This window comes from Amblyraja radiata, chromosome 7 (assembly GCF_010909765.2).
Source record: "Amblyraja radiata isolate CabotCenter1 chromosome 7, sAmbRad1.1.pri, whole genome shotgun sequence".
Classification (NCBI taxonomy): Eukaryota; Metazoa; Chordata; class Chondrichthyes; order Rajiformes; family Rajidae; genus Amblyraja; species Amblyraja radiata.
Genome location: NC_045962.1, coordinates 33925538 through 33940468, shown reverse-complemented (window position 1 = coordinate 33940468; position 14931 = coordinate 33925538). Strand labels below are relative to the sequence as shown.

The following is a 14931-nucleotide window of genomic DNA, read 5'->3' as shown; positions in this document are numbered from 1 at the left end:
ATAACTTTGAAAATAAACGGCTCTTTCGCTGATGATGTCACAATGGATCTGCTTCGCGCGGCCTGCCAGTGTTCCACTCGCTGCGAGTGATGTCAACCCCCGACCACTCCCCCCCCATACTTGGGCCCTGGAGCCTGCAGCCGTGAGCCGCCAGCCGGTAGTGAGGGAGTATTGCGTTCGGGAACCAGCCCTCCCCTGTGATGACCCCCCCCCCCGGGCTCTGAATTTAAGCCGTTGAACTCGCAGTCCTTTGGTTGACGCCCGCCCTGCTGCCCGCTCCCTTCCTCCTCTCCCCCCTTCCCCCCCCCGGCCTCTCTCCTCTCTCTCCCCTCCCCTCTCTCTCTCCCCCTCCACCCCCTCTCTCTGTCTCTGCCCCTCTCTCTATCTCTCTGTCTCTGCCCCTCTCTCTCTGTCTCTGCCCCTCTTTCTCTGTCTCTGCCCCCCCCCTCTCTCTCTGTTTCTGCACCCTCTCTCTACCCCCCTCTCCCTCTCTAGACGCGCCTGCGACTTGGGGGCTATGCGTGAGTGGACAGGGCGGGGATGGGGTAAATGGAGTGAATTAATAATATTAATACAATATCAAGGGGGGTGGTTAGTATGTGTGTGTGGGGGTTGGTTGGTTAGTGTGTGTATGTGTGTGTGTGTGTGGGGGGGTGTGGTTAGTGTGTGTGTGACGCAGAAGGCCGCACCCCCCCTCGCAACCGAACGTTGAGGGGACGGGACCCAACGGGTCCCACTTGGTCTAGTTTCCTTTAATATTGTGGTTAGTTTACATTTCAAATTATTACAAATCTACTTAGTCATACTGCATCAAAAACCTATCACCAAAGCAACCCTAGTCTCATCTAATCAAATAAACTGCCTTTGTCCAGCCTTTCCTACTATTTCTACATATTAAAACAGACTTATTTTCTCATTCCAAGTATGATGTAAGGTTTTGGGAATAAAGATTATATTTGTTTCTTTCCACATTTGTACCTGACCTGCTGAGAGTTTCCACCATTTTCTGTTCATACTTCTAATTCATATGAAAATTACCTTTCAATTATTCTAGACATGAGCTATATCTCATTTGAGGAAAGAACAGGCAATGTGGACCAATACTCAACGATTTGGAAGAATGAGAGGTAATGCTATTGAAAATTCTTACGGAGCTCAATAGGATAGTTGCAAGAAATATGCCTTCCCCGGCTGGGAGCATTTTCAACAAATACTTAGTCTCAAAAAATAAGCTTAGCCATTTAGCACAAAGATGAAAAGTAATTTCTTCACCCAGAATCCAATGAACCCTTGGAATTCTGGAGGGCTACTGAAACTTGGTGGGTTGACAGATTTTGCACCATTAAAGAGAATCAAGAGATATTGAGTGCAGGAAACTGATGCTGAGATTGAAAAAAATCACCCGTGATCCTATTCAATAGCAGAGTGGCACAAAGGGCCATATGTCCATCTCCCCCTTCTATTTCCTATGTTCTTATATTCTTAATTAGACTGAAAGAAAATGCAAGATATTGTTTACCCTTCTTCTGCCTCTGCTGTCCACTGTCAACACCAAGGTGCAGTTTGTCTTTATGATGCTCCATTTTGCATGCATCTGTTCTTTCTGAGACAATAAGAAGAAAATTACGTCAGCAAAATGTGGACTATTATTGGGTAGAATTTAAAGCAAAGATATTTCAACTGTAATTTACAGGAATTTTCTGAATGACGCTTGATCCTTGCCAGCATTTTGGCATTTTGGCATGTTAAAAACAAAATTAACACTCATTTTAAATGCATGTATACTATAAACCAGATTTCCTGATGAGATGCTTAGTGGCAATGATATGTTGCTACTACAATCATCTTCCACTGAGTTCTAGGCATCCAGGTTCAGGAACAGCTTCTTCCCTACAGCCATCAGGCTATTAAACACGACAACAAATAAGCTCTGAACTGCAACAGACTATAATTATTATTGCACTATATTTGTTATTTATTGAGTATGTGTGCATGTGTATACACACACACTGAACTTTTTTTCTTCTCCCGTTATGTACTATGTTTACATATTCTGTTATTTGCAAATCAGAACACTAGTTTGAAATTCTAAAGTGATAGAGGGCGTGGTTAGGCATCTACTGTTTGGCATACAACCAGAGTGCACTTTGAAGATACTGCACAACTGCCTTAAGGGTGCCAGTTTTTTTTTGTCTGCTTTTTGTTTTTTGCAGAATTTTACTCAGCTTCTTCCCATGGTCGTTAGTATCAAGTTTCTTCACATTTGATGTTATATTTCACGTTAATGATATTTAAATTTTTAAAAAGCCAAATGAAAATAATAATTGCCTGTGAGTGGGAGACTTTTCTAGCAGCTTCCAGTGATGATGTCACAATGGCATCTCACAGTTATCCAATCACAATGGGATCTCATTTACACAAGCTGCCGTGAAGTTTCCAAAACCCGACAATGACATCACAATGTGATCTCTGCTGCCAATACACAAGCTATGAGAGTTGACGGAGTCGGGGGTGGGAGGGGAAGAAATGTTATTTAAACATTGTTTTTAGTGGTGAAGTGCGAAAGGGAGGGGTGAGGTAGGGAGTGACTGTGGGTAGGGAAAAGGGAGTAAGGAGAGAGTGAGATTTTTGCGCCCCCCCCCCCACGTGGGAAGGATTGATTGGCTCCAGGGAGTGCCGACGCCGACTCAAAAGTCGAGTCCATTCATTGACTCTGGGAAGCGGCGACTGCCCTTCCACATGGGAAGGATTGATTGCATTGGGAAACGGGTTGCGTTGGGGGAACGGGTGAGTGGTGGAAACGGGTTGCGTTGGGGAAATGGGTGAGTGGTGGAATATTGCATTGAGGAAACGGGGCCCAACGGGTCAGGTGGGTAGGGAGTGGAGAGGGGTTATGGAGGGTGGGAGGGAGTGACTGAGGGAAGGGAGTGTGATGGTAGGGGAAAGGAGAGGGAGGGAGAGATGAAGGAGGAAGTGGAGGTGAGAAGAGGGAGGGTGAAGAGGAGGGGGGAGTGTTGGAGCATGAGGGGAAATGAGCCATGCCTGTGCAGTTGGGGGCTATGGGTGAGTGGTGGAATATTGCATTGGGCGAATGGGTTACGTTGGGGGAACGGGTGATGGTGGTGATTGGCTCCGGGGGCGCCCTTCTCCCAGGTGAGCGCCGTCACCGCGTTCGGGGACCAGCCCTCCCTTGTGACGCCGTACCCTCGCCCCCACAACAAGCTCTAACAACAAGACCCGGTGTGCGACCTTGCATCACCCGGCGTGGCTTTAATGGCCGCGGGACAATCGCCATCGCCAGCCGGGGACTTTGACTCTGACATCGGGGGGGGGGGGGGGAGTGCAGTGGAGAGATAAGTTTTTTTGCCTTCCATCACAGCGATGTGATGGATGTTTGTGTAAATTGTGTTGTGTCTCGGGTCTTTTTGTTTTTGTAATGTATGGCTGCAGAAACGTCATTTCGTTTGGACCTCAAGGGGTCCAAATGACAAATAAATTGTATTGTATTGTATTGTATTGTATTCATTAAATTTTGTCGTGTTTATGTACACTTTTTTAATCAAATCCTTCTCCCCCCCCACTCACTCATTTTGTCGCCTCCTGCTGGCCAGCGACCATAACGGCTGCTGGCGCCCGCATCTCGCCTCAAAGACGCCATTTAAAAACAGCCGCACTGCTGATTCCTGAGCCGCTTGACTTGGAGGACCACGTCTCCCGTGGCGGCTACGGGTAGGGAACGGCTGCGTCGGGGGAGCAGACCCAACGGGTCTGCACTTGGTCTAGTATATCTATATAACTAAAGGTCTTCGTCTTGTTTGTGCCGACGATGTGTCAATCAGGTTTTCCTATCTTCTTCCAAACGCTAGGCCACAGCCTTCCCATTTCCACATATCCTACTCACATTTTTTCTGTTGTTGCGATAAACATCTTCCCGTCGCATTCCCAGCCCCAAGAACTCACCCATTATTGGAAAAAAAACAGAGTGACGTCACAATGCACTCGCAAGGCAGGACAGGACTCTCCGGTAGGGAGGGGCACTCCAGCGCCCGTGGTGAACGAGGAGCGGCGGCGGCTGCCGACGCCGTGCCTGGTGCTGGAGTGAGGGCCGTGCCCGGGGCTTGGGATGGGGCCACCGCTGGAACCAAGGACGAGCCTGCGTCCGGGGTCAGGGACGAGCCCGGAGGTGAAGTCGGGGCCTGGACTGGAGCCCAGGCGGCGGCCGATTTGACAAATTGAATCCACAGCCAGGGCCGGGCCGAGTAAGAGAACCAGGCCCTAGAGCTGTTCTATGACCTGGGTAGGTGCTGGGGCAGCAAATGGGAATGAGGGAAATGAGGAGGGAGATGGGGTAGGGAGTGGGGTGGTAGAGGGAGAAGGGGGGGTGTGGAGGAGACAGATGAGGAGGGGTGGAGGAGGGAGATGCCCCCTCCCTATCTACCCTCAGTTCCACCCTCTCTACCCTCCCTCCCCTCAACTCTACCCCCTCCCTCTCTCTACCCCCATCCCCCCCACTCTAACTCCTCCCTCTCTACCCCACTACCTCTCTCTACCCCACTATCTCTCTGCCCCTCTCTACTCCCTCCCCCTCTCTACCCTCCCTCCCTCTCCACCACCCCTCCCTCTCTAGGGATTGAAGAGGGAGGGTGAAGAAGAGGAGGGAGTGCAGGGGGATGAGGAGAAATGAGCCGTGCCTGCGCAGTTGGGGGCTATGCGTGAGTGGTGCAATACTGCGTTGGGGGAACGGCTTGCGTTGGGGGAATGGGTGAGTGGTGGAATCTTGCGTTGGGGGAGCAGACCCAACGAATCTGCACATGGTCTAGTATATCTATCTATCTATTTTCTATCCAAACGTAACAAAAACTCTCATCTTGTCCTCTTCCTGTTTGCGTTGTTTTGAAATGTGTGCAAAAACGGTACCCGTTAACGTTACGATTTTTCATCACCTTACTCACCGTTCTCCTGTGCTCCAAGCGCATCAAGTTTTTTCCGATCGGTTGAATATTGCAAAAGTTATGAAGGTTTAAAAATCATATTATCAGCAGATTGGTCTTCTATCCTGTCAATCGCCGGGACGGCGACGCCCCTTCCGGCACCTGCTGTCAATCACCGGGGCGTGGAGAATAAAGCCCAGGAGGCCGGGCTGAGTCCATGAGCCGCGCTGAGTCCAGAAGCCGTCCGCCCCGAGTCCATGCGTCTAGAAGCCGCCCCAAGTCCGTCTGTCCCAAAGCCGCCCCCGGAGTCGGGGAGCCCGGAGGCGGTGCGCAGTCGGGGAGCCCCGGAGTGCGAGGCGGCCCGGAGTGAGAAGCGGCCCGTGAGACTGCTGCAACCTCGAGATCCTGGGGAAGTGAGGAGTGTGTGTGGGGGGATTGATGGAGCCGGGCGATGGCGGGGCACACCACCCCTGCCCACACACCCCCTCCACCCATCTACCCCCCTACCATCACACCCCCCCCCCCCCAGGCAGGCCACGACAACGGCAGGCCCCCCCGCCCCCCACTGCCTGAGGCCATCCCCCTCCCCCCCCCCCCCCCCCACTGGCCCGTCTGAAGCCAGCCCCCTGCTACAGAACGCTCCCACTGCCCCCCACCTGAAGCAGTCCCACTCCCTGTCCGCAGCTGCAGGCCTAGTCCAAGAAAAGTCTATTCGGCCCACAATGTCCGTACTAGCCCTCTGGAATCCAGTCACTTCAGACCACAATACCTGTACAGGCCCTCCAGAAAGACCCCCCCCCCCACGGGCCACCGCCTGAAGCCCTCCCCCCCCCCTGGCTGACGGATGCTACCCCTTCCCCCACCGGCTCTGACAGCCCCCGCCTGATGCCGTTCCCCGCCCCCGGCTGCAGGATGCTCCCCCCTTCCCCCACCGGCTATGAAAGCCGCTGCCTGAAGCCGTCCCCCTCCCCCAGCTGCAGGACGCTCACTCCCCCCCCCCCCCCCCCCCCCACCGACAGCCCACGCCTGATGCCGTCCCCTCCCTCAGCTGCAGTCCATTCCGCCCACAACACCCTTACAAACCCAATAAAAGTCCAGTCAGCCCACAATGTCTTACTAGCCCTCCGGAAACCAGTCCCATTGGCCCACACCTGTACTGGCTCAAAAAAAGTCCCTTCTGACAATATCTGTACTAGCCCATAGAATCCAGCCCCTTCGGACCACAACACCCGTACTAGCCCTTCAGAAAGCCCCCCCCCCCCCCGCGCCACCGCCTGCAGCCCTACTCCTCCCCCTCCCCACCGGCCCCTGACAGCCCCTGCATGATGCCGTCCCCCTCCACCGGCTGCAGGGCGCTCCTCCCACTGGCCCGACAGTCCCCATCTGAAGCCGTCCCATCCCCCGGCTGCAGGACACACACCCCCCCCACCGGATGTCGACAGCCCCAGCCTGTAGCCGTCCCCTGCTGCAGGCTGCAGGTTGCTCCCCCAACCCCCAGCAGCCCCCGCCTGAAGCCAGCCCGTCCCCAGCTGCAGGATGCTCCCGACCAGTCCCCACCTGAAGCCGGTCGGGAGCGGCAGCGATAGGCCACGACAGCGATAGGCAGCGGCAGGCCACGGCAGCCATCCCCCTCCCCTCCCACCGGCCCCCTGACAGGCCCCGCCTGAACCCGTTGCCCTGCCCTGGCTGCAGGACGCTCCCCACCAGAAGCCGTCCCTGTCCCCCGGCTACAGAACGTACTAGCCCAAGAAAAGTCCCTTTGGCCCATAATATCCATACTAGCCCTCCAGAATCAAGTCCCTTCCGACCACAACACCCGTACTAGCCCTCCAAAAAGCCCCCCCCCCTCCCCACTGGCCACCGCCTGAAGCTCTCCCCCTCCCCGGCTGCAGGACAGCCCCCCCCCCACCCCATCCGACAGCCCCCGTCTGAAGCCGTCCCCCTGCCCCGGCTGTAGGAATCTCCCCCGTCTCCCACTGGCCCTCAACAGCCCCGCATGAAGCCATACTCCTCCCCCGGCTGCAGGACGCTCTTCCCCCATCCACCGGCCCCTGACAGCCCCCCCCCTGAAGCCATCCCCTCCCCCGCTGCAGGATGCTCCAACCCCCCACCAGCCCCCGTCTGAAACCGTCTTGCCCCAACTGCAGGATGCTCCCCACCGGAATTTGGTGGGGTGCGGTATCGGTACGCTCTCCTCCCCCCCCCCCCCCCCCCCCCCAACAGCCCCGGACAACCCCCGTCTGAAGCCGTCTCCCTCCCCCGATGCAGGATGCTCCCACTCCACAGGCTCCCGCCTGAACTGCCCCACTAACCGTCCCCAGCTGCAGAATGCTCACCACCGTTCCCTGCCTGAAGCCGGTGGGGAGCATCCTGCAGCTGGGGACGGTTAGTGGGGCAGTTAGCGGCTGTGGGTGAGTGGTGGAATATTGCGTTGGGGGAACGGGAGGGAAAGGAGGGGGGTAGGGAGGGAGGGGGGTAGGGAGGGAGAGGGGTTATGGAGGGAGGGAGGGAGTGACTGAGGGTAGGGGAAAGGAGAGGGAGGGAGAGGTGAGGGAGGGAGTGGTGGAGGGTAGGAGAGGAGAAAGAAGAGAGAGGGTTAAGAGGGGGAGAGAGTGCTGGAGGATGAGGGGAAATGAGCCGCACCTGCGCAGTTGGGGGGTATCGGTGAGTGGTGTAATATTGCGTTGGGGTAAAGGGTTGTGTTGGGGGAACGGGTGAGTGGTGGAAATTTGCGTTGGGGGACCAGGCCTCCCGTGTGACAGGGACCCAACGGGTCCCACTTGGTCTAGTAAGATCTAGAATTCTACAAGTATATAAAAAATAATTGGCCTCACATTTTAAAGATGGGCAAGATTTTATCTCCATGGACTGAGTTCAAGTTATACTGCCAAAACTTTATAAAAGTGCTCTGTTCGATAGGTTATTTAACCAACAAATATATTTTTGATACACATGGCTTGTTTTGCAAAGTTAAAAACAAACATTACATACCAAAATCTTTCTTGCTCCCTTTTCCACCTTCACGACTTTTTTTCAAAACAGCTTTGAACATTGTGGATACTTTCTGAACTTTTTGGCTGTAGTAATAATAAGGTAAGCATTAATTGTAGGAGACTGACAATTTAATGCACTCAGTTAAATATTTTCTAACATAATACAAAATAAACCTTTATTTACAGGATGGGGGCATTGCCGGCATGGTCAACATCTTTGATCAGTCTCCAACTAACCCGGTGAAAATACAGCTCAAATCACTAAAGCATTCTCATACTCCTATTGAATAGGATTTAGATTATATGATGATACGCTATCTTCTCAATAATAGAAGTGTTCAGGAGATACTGATTAAGAATTCTTGTTGCATTGAATTAGTTCTTGTAGATGGTATTCAACTTAACTATGCCCCTCTTAATATTATACACATCCAAAAGGACAACCCTGCAGTCTCATGAATGACTGATCTTCAATCTTTTATCATCGCAATTCCAATGAGTTTGATTTAACTAGGGCTCATCCAAATGTTATTTCAATGGAAAAGGCAGTGATTCGTCCCTTTAGTTAATGTTTGAAATTAGGGTGTAGTGAGATATACAACTATAACCTAAAATGAGCATCAATAAACAGATAATTGTTAACTTAGTGCCTCTGGGGAGCATTAATGCTGACATGTTCCATGTAGGGGGCAGACTTGTTGGACTTGATGGCCTGCTTTTGACCTGCACATGTTACCCAACTGCAAGATGGAAAACATGATAATGATGGTCAAGAAATTGGAAGGGAAAAGCTAAAAATAAAATACTAGGCCAAGTTAGATCTACAGTGCCCTCCATAATGTTTGGGACAAAGACCCGTCATTTATTTATTTGCCTCTGTTCTCCACAAATTGAGATTTGTAATAGAAAACAAATCACATGTGTTTAAAGTGCACATTGTCAGATTTTAATAAAGGCCATTTTTATACATTTTGGTTTCACCATGTAGAAATTACAGCAGTGTTTATACATAGTTCCCCCATTTCAGGGCACCATAATGTTTGGGACACAGCAAAGTCATGTAAATGAAAGTAGTTATGTTTGGTAATTTGTTGCATATCATTTGCATGCAATGACTGCTTGAAATCTGCGATTCATGTACATCACCAGTTGCTGGGTGTCTTCTCTGGTGATGCTCTGCCAGGCCTGTATTGCAGCCATCTTTAGCTTATGCTTGTTTTGGGGGCTTCCCCTTCAGGTGTTTGGAGATGTTTCTTTATTATAGAGAGAATTCTTCTGTCATCAGCTGTGGAGGTCTTCCTTGGCCTGCCAGTCCCTTTGCAATTAGTAAGCTCACCAGTGGTCTCTTTCTTCTTAATGATGTTCCAAACAGTTGATTTAGGTTGGGTCTCAAGTTATTTGTTTCTCAGTCTCATAATGGCTTCTTTGACTTTCATTTGCACAACTTTGGTCCTCATGTTGATAAACAGCAATAAAAGTTTCCTAAGGTGATGGAAAGACTGGAGGAAAGACTAGGTGCTGAGAGTTCTCTTATACCTGCATTAATGAGGCAATTAAACACACCTGAGCAATTACAAACACCTGTGAAGCCTTGTGTCCCAAACATTATGGTGCCCTGAAATGGGGGGGGCCGGCTATAAACACTGCTGTAATTTCTACATGGTGAAACCAAAATGTATGAAAATGGCCTTTATTAAAATCTGACAATGTGCAATTTAACCACATGTGAGTTTTTCTATCTCAAATTGTGGAGTGCAGAGGCAAATAAATAAATGATGGGTCTTTGTCCCAAACATTATGTAGGTATGTTGCAAAACTTACCTTCAGCGGCGCTGGAGTTCTGCCGCTGCCTGTGTGCGCGACTTTGGTGCCTTTGCGAGGGGGGCAGGTTTAAAACGCGATTTTCTCTAGGTTGTTGAAATCGATGTTGTTCAGCCTACTTAGTTGCTGACGAAAAATCGCTGCGAAATTCGTTCGCTGCAGCTAATTTAAAACTAAATTGGGTTATTTAATTGTTATAGTAGATTAAAAATCATCCTCTAAAGCCGCGAACCCCGACAACGGGACGGATCTCATGTAGGGGACAAGGCAAGGTAGGTTGTTTATTTTTACATTAAAAAGGGCTTCTTAAGATCCCTTTATACAAAATGTTACGTTGCAAGTAGCTGACTTGGCGGCCCATTCAATCCCGCAGTATCTTTCATCCCATATGGACTTCAAATCCACCGCAATGGCAGCGTTCCAAACCAGCGCTTTCCACAGAATCCCACTCTACAATTGGGTAACTAACTAATTATATGCTTTAATTTCAGGTCATCCAAGTAAGATTGTTTAATATTTGTTTCAGAATGCTTCAATCTATAATAACTGAAAATTTCTTTCAGTTCTCTTAATTTTTAATTAAGTTATGGGCTTTAGACTGTTCTTGATCACAGCTTTTGTGTTAAGAATGGAAAATCAATAGGGAACAAGATGCTAATTTCCGAGTATGAAAATGGCCATAACTTTTTTAATACTGAAGATATGAAAGTGAATTAGGTGTCAAAGTAAACTTATTTTTATGCTTTATCTGATGGGATAACGCAAATGGTACAATTAAGCTAGAATACACATGACCACAGTTTTACGCAAAATTGAAACGGTTGAAGAAAATCCTGCTTTCTTTATCCTTCCTACATTTGCCAGATTTGATCAAAATGAAAACGGTTGGTGTTCAATGATTCGGGAAAAGTAATTTGGTAAATCAAACAATCACATCTCAATTAAAGCCTGATTGAACTAAAATTAAGTTGCAATCCAAAATTATAAGTTGTATTCAATGCAGAATAGGGATGGGTGACGACAGCTTGTTCATGTCCCACTTTGCAAATTTATCACAATATACACCCAATAGTCACACAGTCAATAAAGCAACAATCACAGAAATAATGTAGCACTTTTAAGGATCCTTCCCTCAGAAGAAGACTTGGAATAAAGATCTGCTGAATAAATGTTAAAGTCTCCAGAAGGCCAAATATGATTATTTGGGAAATTTCAATTCATGTTCAAACATTTCAGAAATCCATGTTAAATACAAGAATGTCTTGTGGTTCTAGTCTTCATGATCAGAACAGGATCATAACTGGCGTAAACAAATTACCTGTCCAAACAAATGGCTAGGATTAAGATAGACGTGCAGACTTGTTGTGTCTGCTGCCCCAACACAAGATTCCACCACTCACCCATTCCAACGCAATATTGCACCACACACACATAGCCTCCAACTGCGCAGGCACGGCTCATTTCTCCTCATCCCCCAGCACTCCCTCCTCCTCTTCTTCACCCTCCCTCTTCAACCCCTAGAGAGGGAGGGGGTAGAGAGGGAGGGGTGGAAAAGGAGGGGGTGGAGAAGGAGGGGGGTGGAGAGGAAGGAGGGGTAGAGAGGGAGAAGGGTGGATGAGGATAGAGAGGGAGAGGGGTAGAGAGGGAGGGGAAGGGTGTCGAGGTAGAGGGAGGGGAGTAGAGAGGGAGGGGGTAGAGGGAGAGGGGGAGGATAGAGGGAGGGGCTAGAGGGAGTAGAGTGGGGGAGGGAGTGTAGAGAAGGAGAGGGAGGGGGTAGAGAGGGAAGGGGTAGAGAGGAAGGGGGTAGAGAGGAAGGGGGTAGAGAGGAAGGGGGTACAGAGGGTGGAGTGAGGGTAGATAGGGAGGGGGAGGGAGGGTAGAGGGGGAAGGAGGGTTGGAGGGGGGTAGAGAGGGTGAGAGTGAGGGGCATCTCCCTCCTCCACCCCTCCCCATCTCCCTCCTGGACCCTCCCCCCATCTCCCTCTACCACCCCACTCCCTACCCCATCTCCCTCCTCCTTAATTGCCTCATCCTCCTGCCCTCATTCCCATTCCCTGCTCCAGGACCTACCCAGGTCGTACAGCAGCGCCAGGGCCTGGAACTCGGCCTGGTTCTCGTACTCGGCCCGGCCCTGGCTGTAGACTCCAGCCGTCAGCTCGTCCCTGACCCCGGACCCAGGCTCGTCCTTGGTTCCAGCGGCAGCTGTTTTTTCGGCCCCAGTTTGGCCCCATCCTAAGCCCCGGGCTCGGCTCTCACTCCAGCACCACCCTCCCCGTCGGCAGCGGCCGCCACGTAAGTGCGCTGGAGTGCCCCTCCCTCCCAGAATGTCCCATCCTGCTTTGCGAGTCGATTGTGACGTCACACGGGTGCACTGGAGTGCCGCGTCCTGCCTTGCGAGTCGATTGTGACGTCACTCGGGGTTTTTGTTCTCCTGAAATGGGTTTTCGGGCTTTTTAAAAAAACTTTAAACAATTAAAAAGTCTGGAAATATAGGTGGGAATGTGACGGGAAAATGTTTATCGCCTTGACGGGAAAAATGTGAGTAGGATGTATGAGAATAGGAAGGCTGTGGCCTAGCGTTTTGAAGAAAATAAGAAAATAGAAAAATTAACCAGATTGACACACTCAGCCACAAACAAGACGAAGCATTTTAGTATTATAGAGATAGCAAATACTAGCCCATATTCATGAATGAGGCACAGAGAAAAATTAGTCAATGACTTCCCCAACTATAAAAGCATGATTGCTTTGTGGCATTCCTCATCACAAGATAACATTCTGTATAAAAATAGGATGACATGCAATTCTTGGACAAGAACCTCCTCCCCTGCATCACATCAAATGAACACCTGCATAAAGCACACTGCAAACATGAGATAAGTAATATGCTGGATGACCGGTGGCAACTGAATGAGCTAAATGCCACCTATCCAGCATCCTCCAAACTTTCATACAACTTCCCCACCAAGTAACACAAGGTTGGCCTGACTACAACAAAAACAGGAAAATGAAATCTTCTTCAAACTTCTTCCACCATCACTAACCAATGGTTCCAAAATCACTTTTATAGTGGCCCATGAAAGGATGTTAGAGAGTAATTAAGAGTCTACCACATTTCTGTGGTTTGGAATCACATGTAGGCCCTATTGGGCAAGGAAGAAAGGTTTCTACCCTGAAGGATATTAGGCTATTCATTTTTTTTGTGACAAACTGCTAATTTAGATTAGAGAATGCAGATTATTCAGATTCTACAACTGCAGTAGTGGGATTTCAACTCTGTGCACTATATTTAAACATGATCCACAGCAATCAAAACCTTAAATTTGTGAATCAGCAGTTATTGCTCTACCGAGACTGGGAAAGACAGACATCAAGAAAATGTCATGATTGTCTGAAATCCTGACAGAGTGGAAATCCTTCGTCCTTCCATTAGAAAAGTTTAGAAAGACATGAGAGAAACGCAGGCAGGTGGGACTAGTGTAGATGTAGCATCTTGGTTCCCATGGGCATGTTGGGCCAAAGGGGCTGTTTCCATGCTGAATGACTATGACTGTTCATTCTCTCATCTGCTGTGGCTAGAAAACATGCCACTTACTAATGGACTTACCTAGCCTACTCCAACAGTCCCTCATGAATCTATGTCTTTACAATTAAGAACAATTAGGTCAGTTGCCACATGACTCTACCTGCATTTTACGTTCATTCAAAATTCTAGAAATCCCCATTAAACATTGTGCAAGTACCTTTAAAGGACTGCTCTTGTCAAGGAAGGTGGCCACCGCCAGTTTCTCAATGCAGTTAAGGTTGGGCAATATATATTACCCCTCCCAGCAATGTCCATGCCCCACCCCCCTCCCCAAAAAAAATGAAGTGGTATTAGTTAAGTTCTCCAATGTATGCATTTAAGAGGAAGTTAGATGTGGCCCTTGTGGCTAAAGGGATCAGGGGGTATGGAGAGAAGGCAGGTACAGGATACTGAGTTGGATGATCAGCCATGATCATATTGAATGGCGGTGCAGGCTCAAAGGGCCGAATGGCCTACTCCTGCACCTATTTTCTATGTTTCACTGGATCCATGGAAAGTAAACAATCTTGATAGTGACTGTTCTTGGTCAATGTTGCCTCTCCAGTCAGCTGTTAACTGGAGGTTGTTGCATTAAAAATAACTAAACCTCCCCATTGTTAGTGGTTTAAATATCTCACAATCCATTGTGGCATCTGGGAAACATGTATAAGTCATAATATGACACAGTAATACAACAACTTAGGAAAGCTGCGGGATGAAGTTACCATCTGGAATAAACTTCAAGCTTCAATTCAACAATAAAGTCTTCTGGTTTTGAACTGACATAAAAACATAGAAGGTTCTAAATTAATTCCAAACTCCAATCGGTACTTCAGCCCCATGGTGCACAAGTGGCATTTCAGGAGTTTTGCAAAAATTGACCGTAGCAAACCTAATCAAACTAGTGAATAAAGATGGAAACTTTAAGCTTTATTTGAAAGACAGCTCTAATATAAAATAAATTATTGTTCTTGCCTTCTTGTTCTCCTGGGTTGTAATATTTTGTCCTCTTTACAAATCTGATAGAAACGTTGCAGAGATACACTCTAAGGAGGTAGTGAAGGTGGGGGGGGGGGGTATGGGGGTTGATGGGGGGTTGTGGGGGCAGGGGGGGTTGTGGCGGTTGTGGGAGTAGGGGGGTTTGTGGGGGCAAGGGAAGGGGTATGTGGGAGGGGTGTGTGTGGTGGAGGGAGGAGTGTGTGTAGAGGAGGGGTGTGTGTGGTAGGGGGGAGTGTGGGGGAGGGGTTGTGTGGTGGGGGGTGGAGGGGAGGGGGGGTGTAGGGGAGAGGGGGTTGAAGGGGAGGGGGGCGTGTGGGTGAAGGGGTGTGGGGGGTGTAGGGGAGGGAGGGAAGAGGGTGGTGTGGGCCCCCGCTCGCAGAACACAGACCCGGCTTGCAGAACAGAGCACAGCCCCCATTCGCAGAACACAGACCCCGTACGCAGAACACAGACCCCGCTCGCAGAACACAAAGCACAGCCCCCGCTCGCAGAACACAGCGCCTGCTCGCAGAACACAGACCCCGTATGCAGAACACAGACCCCGCTCGCAGAACACAGACCCCGTATGCAGAACACAGACCCCGCTCGCAGAACACAGACCCCGTATGCAGAACACAGACCC

General features: G+C 49.7%; 1 protein-coding gene across 9 annotated transcripts in view; it reads right to left on the bottom strand.

Annotated features, from left to right (window-relative positions):
* tanc1 (tetratricopeptide repeat, ankyrin repeat and coiled-coil containing 1) overlaps positions 1 to 14931 on the bottom strand; it is a 107637-nt gene that overhangs the window by 77936 nt on the left and 14770 nt on the right. For 5 of the 9 annotated variants that reach the window (XM_033024106.1, XM_033024103.1, XM_033024109.1 and 2 more), the window contains exons 2-3: positions 7923 to 8008; positions 1520 to 1603 (exon numbers count right to left, since the gene is read on the bottom strand). In XM_033024106.1, the coding sequence (XP_032879997.1) occupies positions 1520 to 1603; positions 7923 to 7983 (145 nt within the window). In that variant the 5' untranslated portion in view covers positions 7984 to 8008. The remainder of the gene's footprint in view (positions 1 to 1519; positions 1604 to 7922; positions 8009 to 14931) is intronic. The other 4 variants (XM_033024108.1, XM_033024100.1, XM_033024102.1 and 1 more) reach the window with 1 other exon arrangement.